The 14,068-nt window shown below is 41.7% G+C and overlaps 1 protein-coding gene across 1 annotated transcript in view; it reads right to left on the reverse strand.

Annotated features, from left to right (window-relative positions):
* Window positions 1–811: 811 nt before the first annotated feature.
* Window positions 812–14,068, reverse strand: part of FREM3 (FRAS1 related extracellular matrix 3) — an 80,873-nt gene continuing 67,616 nt past the window's right edge. The window contains exons 7-8 of the mRNA XM_008685569.2: window positions 3,567–3,716; window positions 812–1,017 (exon numbers count right to left, since the gene is read on the reverse strand). Coding sequence (XP_008683791.2) covers window positions 812–1,017; window positions 3,567–3,716 — 356 coding nt within the window. The remainder of the gene's footprint in view (window positions 1,018–3,566; window positions 3,717–14,068) is intronic.

Genomic DNA, 14,068 nt, shown 5'->3' on the forward strand with positions numbered 1-14,068 from the left:
GGAAATACCTAAACGGTAATCACCAGAATGAAGATGTGGTTTTCAAAATAATTTGGAAACTCTGATTTATGTGGTATTAGCAGAGGCATGCTGATGGTATTTGTATTGCCAACTTAAACTTCTTTAAGAACGAATTGGGCAGTTTGGGGTTTATGCAACTCTTCAACTTTTCTTTCTTCTTTATGATACTTGCATTGTAAAAAATAATTTAATTTTTTTTATCCCCTTTTATAAAGGAATTTGCAAAGGAAGGGACATCTGATGAAAGGATTTCCATACCTAAGTGGCTCTGAGTAAGATTTGTGGAGAAAAGTTGAGCAATTGGCAAAAAGGAGCTTTGGGCTTCTCGGCAAGTTTCAGTTAGGGCGCTCTTATCACAATAACCCGAAACACTGACAGAGGGCGACAGTATGTATATAGTTGAAAGGTGCTTCATGTCCAGCATCAATGGGCAAAGAGAAGCTGACCCTTTTGTTCTTAACTTTTGATTTAATTGGTGACAATGGCTTTCACTAGCTTTAGAAACAAAGTAAAGAAAATAGGAAAAGGAAAACAAGGGCACAGTCTAATCCTTTCTGGGCTCAATCCTTTCCTGTATTTGTGTGTGTGTCTCTCTCTATCTCCACACAGTCACATAAACTATATTTGCATGTATCACCAGAATATACATAACACCAATGACAGTACAATATCATCGATATCCCAGAGTTGCTAAGCTCTAAGTATGTACAGTTTCATTCTGAGACGTCTTCTGGGTGTTGAAGTCCTAAAAGTCTTTCAGTCAAATGAGCTACAAGCCCACTGCTTACAGTCAGATGGTGTCGTTGATGAAAATGGTGGTTTTATGTGGTTCTCCAAGCACTGCACCCACTGGCTTCTGGAGAACTAATTCAAACCTCTCTGGACCCTCCAGGATGGGCCGTCCCGGGTCATCAAGGATCATCACTTGGAATATCTGCTTATGCACTCCTGGAGCAAAGGCCAGATGTCGGTTGATGCCAACATAATCTATTCCAGCTAGTGGGAAAGGAAAAGTCAAGAATGAGACTGTAGGATTCATTGTCAGAAGTTTTCCTTCAGAAAAAGTTTCCTTCAGAGAAAGACAGCATTCTTCTATGTACACAGCACCCTCACAATCATATTTTGTGGGCTCGAAGCCCAGAAAGGGGAAGTTTCCATATTCTACCAAATACCATGCTAGTCACTCATCCATGACCACGGCCGTCCTCATCAGGGCATCACCTTCCAAGCACTTCCACAGAAAGCTCACGGATAGACTGAAGGCTCTCTGAAGGCAACTTCAATTGGTAATAAAGAAATTTACCTTTAAAATTTTTAATTGTTAAGGTCACTATCATGAATTTTATTTTCATTAGGTTTCACTCATTTGCCTTTGTCAGATGCTTGGTTAATCTTACCACACTCTGGTTGGTCTTACCAAGGCATGGAGTTTCTGCCTACTTCCTGAGTTATTAATTATTTTGTGAGTTGGGTCACTTGACCCAATAGCTTCTTTACTATTTATTTAAAAAGTCATCAAATGTAATGACAGCAATAAATTGTAACCAATGGAATAAAATAGAAAACCTTCAGTATATAAATAAATATGTTAATAAATCAACGAACAGAATATTTATATTGTCTCAAGGTATCTCTCCATAAAATACTTACTAATTGCAAAGGAAGAAACAACTTTATTATGGAGAAACCTGGCAGATACCAACCTAACCAAGTGATCAAAGTTACTAGCACCACTGATGGATAAATGGAAACTGTGCCATTTGATAGACTCCAACGGGAACACAGTGTCATCTCTGCAAACATTCGTGCCAGAGAAGCACTGAGGGAGAGGGACAAGCGGACTCCAAGCCCAGCACAGAGCCCGATGCAGGGCTGGATCCTAGGACGCTGAGATCTTGACCTGAGCCAAAGTCGAATGTTTAACCAATTGAGCCACCCAGGCACCCACAAAAAAAATTTTTTTTAAGCCATTAAATAATTATGTTAAGAAAAACAAAACAAGATTACACTGAAAAGTGCCAAGGGAGGAGAGTAAGGGATCTTCTGCACTGTGGCTTGGATCTTGAGTCCATTGCTTACTTGTACAAGCTATTTAACCTCCTTGAGTCTCAGTTTCTTTAACTGCAAGATGGGGGTAATTATTGTTATTTTACAAGGGTGCTGAGAAGATTAGAGATAATACAGCAAGGATTCTAGCATGGAGACTGGCAAATAGTAGGCATGTAGTACAAAGAAATTATAAAGATTATGTGACAAGTTATAATGATACAGGTAACCACAGATGCATAATTGTTATTGTGAATTGACCAAGCTGAGCAGATGAGTCACTTCTCTTAGTCCATCCCTACCTGAGAGCTAGCAGAAGGCTCATCATCACTTGTGCACAAGGGAATTTATCTAAACGAATTTCAATTTATTTTCCCAACCACAAGCCAAATAACCCAATGAGCCAATTAGTCTATTTATTTTCATTTCCAGAAAAAGAGAGTAAAAAATGACCTCTGAAAATTAAGAAAAAGAAAGAAAAGAAAAGAAAAGAAAGCACCCCCCCCCAAACCAGCTTGTAAGCACATTACTAGTTTCATGTACCATATGCTGTGATATATTCACTGGAGGGTTATAATCTGGGAATTCTTCCACGAGCAAGCACTGTGCTCTCAACCCGATTGGCTGTCTTTACATCCCCTAACTTTCCGGGTACGTGCTGAAACTGGGTTTACACTTTCAGAGGCAAATGCCTATTTTACTCTCTTTATGCCTTGTTAGTATAGGCTTTTATGTTGCTGGGTTTTACTTGCAGGATTCGTGCTTTTCTCTTCAAAGATTCTCATTGTCTTGGATATAGATGATGCTAGTCCTGGACGAACCGATGGCCCAGAACCCAGAAGATTGAAAGGTTGCGGGGGGCAAACGAGAAAATGTGGCTATCGACGTAGGTGGAAATTTCCCCTTCTTTTCCTGTCGAATTCTTCTGCTTTTGGGATTGTTTGTTTTATTTTTTGTAAAGCAACTGATAGGCTCCCCAGAGGAAGTGTTACTCAGAACTGTCCAGCTCCTCTTACGACCAGGCCTTGATTGTCCATATCAAGAGAGGCAAAGGTGAGTGGGACACGAGGACATGCGGCTTGAAGCCAAGGAAAATGCCTGAGTCCGAGTGCAAACCTCCTCTCCTTCTAGGGTCCAACAGGGGCCTGGATTTTCCCAGGAGATGGGCCTTGCTCAGCCATTAAAGGGGTACCTTGGTCTAAAATACTGTTTATGAGCAGTTTACAGTATCTACAAATATTCTGAACTTTGGAAAATTAATTTGGGTCCATGACAAGCCAGGGGGTAATGAACGAATCATAAAGGCTGCTGTTTGAATAGTCTATTTATTTTATAAACAGCAGAAGTCATTCCATATGCAGACCATTTATGTGCTCAGGTAGGAGAAACTTAAAAATCAGAGTCTATCAACAAAGACCAGGCATACCACACTTGACAGACTCGACCCCACCCTATACGTACATCTTGATAACGATATAATTTTTAAATGGCCCTCTCACCTTCTGCTCCTGCTGGCTCTGTCTTCCTGGAGCGCACAGTGACAGACGACGCTTGGGAAAGGTCAGGGCCTGTCCTCCAGACACAGATCTCCACGGAGCCAGCACTTTCCTCGACATGATACTCGGCATCCCCAAAGTGGAGGGTAGGCTCTAGGGAGGCATCAGAGGACAAAGTAAGAATACTTCGGCCCTCCAGGCCAACTCTCTTGTGGGCTCCTGTGACCCTGGGTGTTTGTCACAATCATCCGACTTGACAGATCCCACAGGCTTGAGGAGAAAACAACAAAACACGCGTGCGCGCACACACACACACACACACACACAGACACACACACAAACCACGTCACAAATCTGACTCCAGGAGGTGCAGTGAGATAAGATCAGTAAGAATTCTATTCATTTTCCTGTTTCAAGAGATTTCTGTCGTATGAAGAAATTTCCCCATTGGGGAAAACCGGCCAGCTAGCTGTAACTCAGACAAGTCAGCTGTTATTTGGGAAAAGATGGTGGGGAATTGAGAAGGCTTTTTCTCAGGAGAAATTTCTCTTTGTGTTGGGGGACAGTCCAACCAGGGTTCTGAATTCGGGGACTGCTGCTGTTTCTTTTCTCACGATATTTGTTTATCACAGGGTTGGACAGAAATCCTGGGGGGAGTCAGGGTCCCATCAGCTGAGATGCCAGAAACGCTCCCCTGGAGGCAGAGAAGGGACTCCCTAGAAAGAGAAGGTTGAAGGAAGCCAGAGTGGGCGTCAGACTTTGGGGGGGTGGCAGGTGAAAGAGTAGCATACATCTCCTGAACGGAGGAAAAGTCCGACAATGAGAAAGTTGGGATTTTTACGGGTATGCCTACTTCTAGCTAGTTCTCTGTGTTTGAGAAAGTAGCCTATGAACTTAGCTGACCATTTAAAGTTTGCACAAGGTCTAGCTGTCATACTAGGTGTGCTGCCATGAAAAGATTTGAAATGAATGTTTGTTTAGACTGTGAAATCTGGAGGCAAAAACCTGTAAACACCAGGAAGCAGCTTCACCATGGAGGAATGACCCCTGAGATGGTAAATGGAAAATTAACATTGTAGAGACGACGCCTTTGCAAGCATAACGCAATACAGAAGCACATCTGAGTTCAATGTAAAAATTTGGAAGGTAGAAATCAAGTTTATAAGTATTATTTGCTCAGGCTGTATGTTAGTAGGTCTCTTAATGCTGAGGAAAGTTTTACTGAGTTTTACTATGATGTACAAGACCTCTCCTTATCTGACTGGAGTCCATTTTTGTCTGGAATCACTGGGCACCATAACTGGCCCTGTGCCCTGTTGCACCACACAGCTCACCACATACCCAACACGCCATTGTTGCTGGTGTGTTCTCTGAGCTGGAGCTCTCTTCCCGAAGTCCCAATTTCATACATTTCTACTCATTCTTTAAGGCTGTGATTGAGAGTAACCTGCTTTGGGAAGCCATATATAACTCTTTCAAGAAATCAGACGTTCTTTACCGCATGCTTCCTAACATTTTGAATAGCTCTATACTTGCTATGATGGACCACACTTGCTATTGGCTCACCTCAGGTGTCCCACAGGTGGGAGGCCTGCACTCAGAGAAGGGGGCAGAGAAGGGAGGCATCCTCTCGTTTCTTCTTGCCTAGACCTTTCACACCATCCCACCATTGCCGCTGATGAATGTTCCTGATACTTCTGAGCTTGGGACAGGAAAGAGGGAGGAGAGGCAAGAGGAGCAGGGATGTTTTTTCTTAGTGGGTGTTATCCTGGTGAACACACTTTCTGGTCTTAGTTGATGGAAGAAAACGGATTCTGTTTCTCATGGGCACGTTGGTGTCTTCTGTGGAGACCCTCACTCCCAGAGTTGGATATTTCTCATCTGCTGCTCCCTTGATGAGGATGCTGCGTCTCTGTCCTTGCTGGTCACTTTAATCCTCCCTCAACCCATTAGCATCGGCGATGCTTCTGCTGGGGATTGTTCAGCCCTCTAGATGGCGCTTTCAGCCAAGACCTAAATTCACTCTGGTTCTCTCTGGCGTGAAAGGCTCACATTTGGTCCATGGCAACTCTCCTGCCACCAGTGCCTTGGTAACCTCTAAGAATACTGCCTAATCCTGATGTAGCCCCTGTGTTTTGCTCATCCATCAGAGCAGCCAACCAGCTTGTCTCCTATGTTGTGACGTTCCAGGGAAAGCCAGACCTCCGTTCACCGTGTCCTCCATATTGCATATGACACTCCCTACTTCCCAGATGGTCTCCTTAGAACCCCTTCTCCTGATTTATGAGTTCTGAGAAAAGTTTAAATGTGAAAGCTAACAAGCTCACACATTGTTCTGTATTTTTCTTAGAACCATACAAACTTCTCAAGGTCAGTGCCATAGTCCAAGTGTCTTCACACACTTAGTGACACAGAGGCTAGTATATAAAAAGTACTCAAGAATTTGTCAAATGGATAATTTTAACTCACTTCTGATATATTTTGAACTTATTACAAAGGTTTTCTTTTAAAAATAAGTTGGGACAAAGTGATCTGATTTTTAGCACAGAACTTATTCTGTACGGTATCAAGGAAGGGCAAGAAGTAAGAAAGGGAAAACACATTTGGGTCACTTATGCCGCTGTGCGGAGAAAAAAAATGGACCAAGTGTCTATGAATATAGTCAGATACAAGATGTAAGAGGAGGATGGTGTCACTCAGAGGAAAAACCAGGCAACTCTTCTGAGATGCTCTGTGTACTGAGCTTCAGGGGATTTGTTGAAATAGAGGAAACAGCTCCTCTATGATGCCCGGCGGTATCTCCAGTTCTCCTTGGCCTTGCTCTGTCTAAAGAACTGAGACAGTGGCAGTAATCCGTAAGGGTGGGCAGTTACAAGAGTATGATGCTTTGACCACATCCTACTTACATTCAATTGATTCCCCAGCCACAGATGTGTTTTTATCTCCTTTCAAAGAGAATGCTCTTCAAATGGAAATAGGAAAAAGGAATATGACAAGTTGGGAAGTGAAGCTCTCAAAAGAGATATGACCATCATTTAAAATTAATTCAATGTCCAGATTCAGAGAAATTTCATGACAAGATCCAAAAGGGACTTGCAGATGGAGTGACAGAAACACTATTGGTAAACTGTGAGATAGGATAGATGTCCAAATGTGGGAGATAGGAAAATGTTTTTTTTCAATTGCCTCAGAAAAGAAAATAAAATCTAGAAGCAAATTGATCAGCTTAATCTCTAGAAAAATTCTAGAATAACATATTTAAAATGATTCCTGAATTCTTAGAAAAGAAAGAGGTGATGCCTATGAGTCAATATTAATTCTTTAATATGAAAGAATTCAGGTAGTCAAATTCAATTTTGTTTTGTTGTTCATTAATGAGCATCCTCTCTGTGCTCTAAGCATCGCGGGAGCTGCTGGGGATGTAGAGGAATACGCATTCTTTGTCGTTGAGGTGGTTTTGGTATGAGAGGGCAGCCGCACCAATTTCAATCAGCTAACACCTGAGTGCTTTGACAAAAGAAGGAACCAGCCTCAAGGCTCAGAGGAGGAGTACTGGGAGAAATAAAGCTGTGCCAGATCTGAGAGATGAACGAGAATGGACCAATGGGAGGAATGTTCCAGAACGGCTAATATGGAAAAAGGCAGAGAAGACTGAAGAAGCCCAGTGTCTGGGGAGAAATATAAGCATTTGCTTCTTAGAGATGTATGAGATGAGAGTGAAGGGTTGTTGGGAATGAGTTAGAGAGGAAGGTAGAAGCCACATATGGCAGGGACTTGGATCCATCTGAAGTAGATGGGTCTTTACTTTTCAGACTTTATAGCCTGTGGGAACCAATTTCAAGCAGTGGAAAGTGGTTGGTTTTGTTGTTGTTACTGTTGTTGTTTCTGTACATCTGTCTAACTTCAGCGTGAGCCACAGATTTAAGGAAGAGTTAAGGCTGTCAATTAGGACGCTACTGCAATTATCCACGTGAGACATGAGCATGGTTTGAACTGTGCACTAGTATTAGGGTTGCAGTGGCAGATGAATGTGTTAAATGTCCCGAGCAGCACCCGGAGACTGGATGTTGGGGGTTTCTAGGATGCCCTGGGGAGGTGGGAGTGGGACTGTCAATAACTTAGTTGGGAATATAGGAGGGGAAATAGTCTCTATTGGGGGGTAGGAGAGGGCAAGATGATGGCATCTGATGGGATATCCAAGTAGATAGGTCTAGAAAGGCTGGAGTTCAAGAATCAGGTCAGGGCTGGAGGTAAGATTTGAGAGTGTTAAGCACATAAGTTGGAGTCAATCCTGTAGTAGATGATATAATCATCCATATGGGTGAATAAAGAGAAATGTAGTGGGGGTATCAACCCTTAGGGAGACTGGCAGAAGGGAAAGAGTTCAAAAGAGAGACAAAAAGAAGAAAAGGAAGGAAGGAATAAGGAAGGATGGAGGGAGGAAGGAAGGAAGGGGGGGAAGGAAGGAAGGAAGGGAAGGACTGATGGCAAAAGAGGACTAGAACTGGGGAAATCAAGGGCAGAATAGTGAGAAGAACGAGTGGTCACAAGGTCAAATGCAGCAAGCAGATCCAGAAAGATGTGCAAAGCCAACAGTGGCAATCAGTGCAAAATAACCAAAACACATCTTATGAAACTTTAAGCTGCAAAAAGTGAAGTATGGCACCCAAGTTTAAGAATAAGAACGGAAATAAATTTTCTTCTACTTGTGAAGCCTGTGGCAATTGGATTGTCATATGACTAGCCCTATAAAGCATAGCGCTACTCTTTCTTCCCAATGGTTTCCTGGTTTTACAGCACCGCAATATGTCTTTCAAGTTTTAAAAACATTTATGTGTTGAAGTTTATCTTGGTCCATACAACAGTATTAACCACATAAAAAAAAAGTTGGATGTGCTGATTTCCCCAAAATGACACTTGGTTTATGTGCCATTTTTCTTTACAATGTTTTCTTAAATCTGTCATTATTCTGTTAGCTACCCATTTAATGACAAAGATACTAATCCGGCTGGCTATCTTTATAGGCAAATTTTGTGCACGTTATACAAATCTTATTGCCACAGGACAAAACTAACAGCCTTCTATAAAATTTGACATCAGTTCTTTTTTGGGAGGAGAGTATAAGTTTTCAAAGCACATGCTAAAAATGGAAAGAAACACCCTCGGTTGAAAAGCGGAAACGTGCTTATAAGTGTTTATATATAAACAGACACAATTTGCTGAAGAACGAGTGTCCTCACTTTCCTCTTGCCCCTGGTACAGCCCCTGGAAGCGAGGGTCCAAAGCCCAGTGAATGCCTAGGAAGCCTATTGAGCATTCAACTAACACTTATTGTCCAGAGTCCGTGGTGTCTGCCCTCATGCCACTGATGTTTCTTATAAGGGTTCCTGTGGCAGGGTAGGGCCAGGACCTTGGCTGGTTAGGTGGCCTCTGCTTCTATACGATATCTTTTCTTAGCATTGCTCCATGGTAGTTGCCTTTCCAAAGGTATTCCTGTAGGTGACCCATTTGACAAGGGGATATTTGATCTCTGTTTAAGGAAGCAAGACATTTCGCAGAATCTAGCTAAAGAGAATGAAAACATTTCATCCCTGAAAAGGTACGGCACAGGGAATATCGTCATCGGACTTGTAATGGCCGTGTGCGCTGACCGATGGTAGCTATGCTGGTGATGAACTAACGACATACAGAGTTGTCAGGTCACTGTGTTATGAAACTAATGTAACATTGGGTGTCAACGATATTTCAGTTAAAAAAATTATGTAAAAAACCCCAAACCAACCAACCAAAAAACAAAACAAAACAAAACAACAAACCCATTTCATGTCAATTCTAACTAGAAAAAAGAGAGTTTTCCTTCGACTTACTTGAGTACATCTTTAGATTGCTGGATACTGTGCCACCAGTTGGCCTAAACGAAAACGTGCTTTTGCAACAAGATGTTGGACGTACCGTGTCTGAATAAAGAAAGCACTATCGGTACTTAACAAGGGCCCGGACTGTGGCCAATTACATACAAAATCGTAACCCTAGAAAATGAGCATGCCCTTTCCTCCATATTTTCCCAAATCGTCAATTTTGTATGACACTTGTTTTTAGTCCTGACTGAAATGACAACTATATGACCACCTGAGATACACTACACATTAGGGTCTGATACAAGTTTAATGCTTAAAACACTGAGTTAGAGGAATTATTGTTTCACGGCAATAATTCAAAAGATTATAATCATGTGGTTGGTATGCTAATAACCACGGAGGATTGTTTTCTCAAGGAGAAGATAAAAGAGTACCAAAGGAACCATTAGCACCATGAATGGCAAAATCTCTGGGTATCTTTGGTCTAGTGACTAAAGCAGAAATAGTACCCATAGTAGTCATTCCAGGGCAGCGCTGAATGAGCACCTGCTGGGGACCTGAGAGGAGAGGAAGTCACACTTTAGAAATTTACACAACACCTTTTCTGAAATACCATTAATTCTGACCGTGGAGATTGGGGTGTTTTGGGGCCCTTCCTCAGTAGGGTCAATCCTGGGCTACAGGGAATGTGACTGTGCCGCCTCAGGAGAGTGGGGCTAGATCAGTGTGGTCACATCTGCAGCAAAACTGATTCGGCTGAAGTTCACTCTGGGTGGAACCTGGAAAAGAGAAAGCAGCCAGAAGAAGAAAGAATGGGCTGCCCATCTTCAGCTGTGTTCAAAGAAAGAGTATTCTGACCATGGACCTTGAGGGTCCAGGACCCTTGGCAGTACTGGCCCCGGGGGCTGGAGGTGGTTCCGTGGCTTGAGGGAGTTGCTGAGATCTCCCACTTCTCAAACAATTTCCTGCTTATAAGGTCGCTGTCCATGTAGAGTCTCCTTTAAGAAGAGGATATGCTAACGAGTGGTGTTGGGGCTTTTTAAGCTTAGCAAAGTGTTCCATCTTCAGTACGTGTTATAGGATCTGAATGCAAGTCTCCTGGATTCAACAATGATTAACAGTGATTTGCTCAGAAAAATGGGTAGTAATTAAGATTGTTTATACTGAACTAAAAATCTTCCATCATTATTTTTGCACATGATTTTTCCCCCCTTTCGAAAGCCTTCGTGAGTTTGAGAACAGCCTAATTAGAGATCAAGTCAGATGTGACAGAAGCAGGAGAAAGACCTTATTTGACTTTGTGGTCCTATACTCAACGCCCAGTCGGCCACTGTGAATGCTTCTTGAATGAATTAATTACTTAAGAATCTACTAAAATCATTTCAAACAATACTGCAAGTTATCAACTGTATCATATACTGGACTTGGTGTTAATTTTCTTCCCTTTTTGTTCTATTTTTTTTTGCCTTTTCTTTTTATGTTTGGTGTTGGAGAGTTTCACCATTTCTCTGTTCTAAACATGGGAAGCTTTAAAATTACTAGTTTTAAAGTAAAAAGTAAGCAGGGGATATGTCAGTGCTCAAAGAGAAAATATTTCTTCAAGAAATAGATTTTAAGACTTCTATTTACTTTTGTACATTCCTTTAAAGGCTGTTAGGTTCTAACACCCCAGAGGCCAGAAAGAGGAAGCCCTGCCCAGCTATTGGGAGAGTCAGGCCAGTCCTGGCAGCACTCCAAAACAAAGCCACAGGAAGTCAGATCAACCCAGACAGGCCCAAGATGGCTACCAAGGCAGGCTGGAAATCCCTGACCAAATAAGGAAGGCAAGGCCTGAAACCCCTCTCTCAGAAATCCCCACCCCAAGTAATGAATAGTCCATCCCCCTCGTTAACAATCGTCAGTAAAAGATAGAAATCCAAGCCTTGGGGCGTCTATCTCTCTCTGCCTCTCTGTCTCTGTCTCTCGCCCTTGCCTGTTCTCACATCTCGAGAGCGTAATTTTGCCTTAATAAACTTTCCTGCTTGTGTTGCTCATCCCTTGTGTTGTGTCTGTCCTTGATAAGACCAACTGCCTTCAGCGACATCGTTGGGACTGGCTGGGTCTAAGCCTCAGGGCCCGGGGTCCCCCTGTTCACCTGGCAACATTGCCATGTACAGTTACCCCTACAGGTTAGTCCCACTTTGTTCATCTTACTCTGTTCTTCACATAAGGACTCTGTGGTTCATATAATGCTGTGGCACTAACGAAATTCATCTCTGGCATTTCTGGCTTTCGCTACCGGAATTTGATGAGTCAGTCTATTGTATCGGTGACCACCATGACTTAAAGACGTAAGTTTGTTACTTGAAATATAAACAACACAGTCAAAGACAGAGAAAAGTGCAGCCCAAGTGGATTACCAGGATATGGAGAGAATTAATGAAGAAGGCACTGACCATCTGTGGCTCCATCATCACTTCTTTCTCTCACTGATCCCCCTGCCTCTCTCTTATAAGGACCTTTGTGATCGTATCGGGGCTACTTGGATAATCCAGGCCGATCTATCCATCTCAGGATCCCCAATTCCATCCCATCTACAGTCTTTCCCAAGTAAGGTAACACACTAATGAATTTGAGGGATTAGGACACGGATTCATTTGGGGGCCATTATCCCACCTGCCACACTGACCAATGGACTTGAATGTCCAACCCCTTGACAGCCATTCATTTCTTACTGTACAAACTAACATTTGGGTTAGGAAGCTCTGTCCGAGCTCTTCTGTGAGGTGGTTCCGAGAGTAAACTCAGTTTTGAGCACACCCACAAAGTTGTAGTCCAAACCGGGCCCTGTGAACTTTCTTGTTTAGCTCTGATGTCTGCTGAATCATTTATGACCATCTCTGGTGTTCGTAGTTTTAGGGGACACTCTGGTTTTTTGATAAATTCTTAGAAAGTGTTAGGTAAAGAGGTTGCAGGAAACATACTTCTTATTGGGAAAAAAGAGAATCATTGAAGGTCAAACAATCTTGTTCTTCACTTTTGCTTTAGTTTTTTAGGACGATTTTTAAGAAATAATTCTTCCTAAATAGGTGGGTGAGACTGTAAAGTATTTCCTTATCAAAGTGTAACTCATTATATGCTTAGAAAATGTTAAAGCATGGAAAACCATATAGCTTTATTTTGGGGGTCTTCTAGAACCTACGTAGGAAAAAAATAGCATGAGTCAAACAATAGGAATTTATTTATCCGGGGGAAACCTTGAAGAAATAGAAGACAAAATGGATAGCTTGAATCATAAGACCATTCACGTTCAGTGATTAGCTCTGTTCTTTATCTGACTTTTTAACACAAATTTTTAAGTTTGTGACAAAATTTTATTTAAAAAATACTCAAATCTTCTACAGGATACTTCATTTTATGGGTATGAGAACTAATTAACTAAAGCCTTCATCTTAAAACGACTTCAAGAACCATCAAATTCTAGAGAGGGAAGGGTCCCTAGAGATCACCCATTTAAACCTCCTTATTTTAGGAATTGGGAAATGGAGCCCCAGATAGCCCCACCTGTCCAAGGTCACCTGAAGTGGTAGTGGACCCAAGTCTCCAGGTTCCCAGTTCAAGCTTTCCTCACTCTGGCATTCCACTTCCTGATTCTCTTTTTCCTCCCACTTTTTTTTTTTTTTTCTTGTGTACTTGGAGCAAGAACAAGGTCCAGCAGAGAAAGAGAACTCAGATTGTACTGACCTCACTCTTCCGGGTATGGGGAAAGGTATCCTAGTGGAAGGAAAATGAATTTGAAGGTTTATCTTTACAGAGTTCAACCTTTTCATGTGAATTCCTCCTCACCAGAGAAAACTGTGAATTGGTTATAAAAGGAAAGAGCTACTAAGAAAAAAAGTATGTAGAAAAATCTACGAAGTACCTCCCTTTCTCTTCTCATTCTGCACTGAACGTCTCAGTCTCTGGAACTCAGTCCAGCAAACTTTAATTCCAATCATAACCCTGATATTAAAAAGAATCTAATCTTTCATTTGGCTTCAAAACCACAGAACACCATATTATCACTCGTTCAGACTGTTCCTATTTTTTACTGACTTCATATTTATCAAATAGACTTGAGGTATCAGATTTTTCAGGACTCTCAAACAGTTAAATTTACTCAGATTTTCCTTCTGTTCAGAAGACAACGGATAATTTATATATAAGACTATGAATAACATTTCTCTTTCCAGAAAAATTGGATAATCAATATTGATATTCTTAGTAGACACTTCCTAATAACTCTTTGGTTCAGTCGAGAAGATAATACAAATTCTAAATTCCCATACAGTGAAAATTCACACACGTATCTGAAGAAAAATGGTCATTCTCTTAATTTTAATGGGGACATTTTTGAAAAGGAAAGCTCACAACGAAGGAAACCTAGACTCAGGGTCTATACTTATTTTTAGCTTTTGATACTTGTGAAAATACAGTTTGGAATGGAACTTAGTCTATAATGGTTTTTTCTTTCTTTTCTTTCTTTCTTTCTTAAAGATTTTATTTATTTATTTGAGAGAGAGAGTGTGCGAGAGAGAGAGAGAGAGAGAGAGAGAGAGAGAGAAAGCACCAGCCAGGGGAGGGGTAGAGAATCAGGCTCCCCGCTGAGCAGGGATTCCCAGGACTCTG

This window comes from Ursus maritimus, unplaced genomic scaffold (genome assembly GCF_017311325.1).
Source record: "Ursus maritimus isolate PB19 unplaced genomic scaffold, ASM1731132v1 scaffold_11, whole genome shotgun sequence".
Lineage (NCBI taxonomy): Eukaryota > Metazoa > Chordata > Mammalia > Carnivora > Ursidae > Ursus > Ursus maritimus.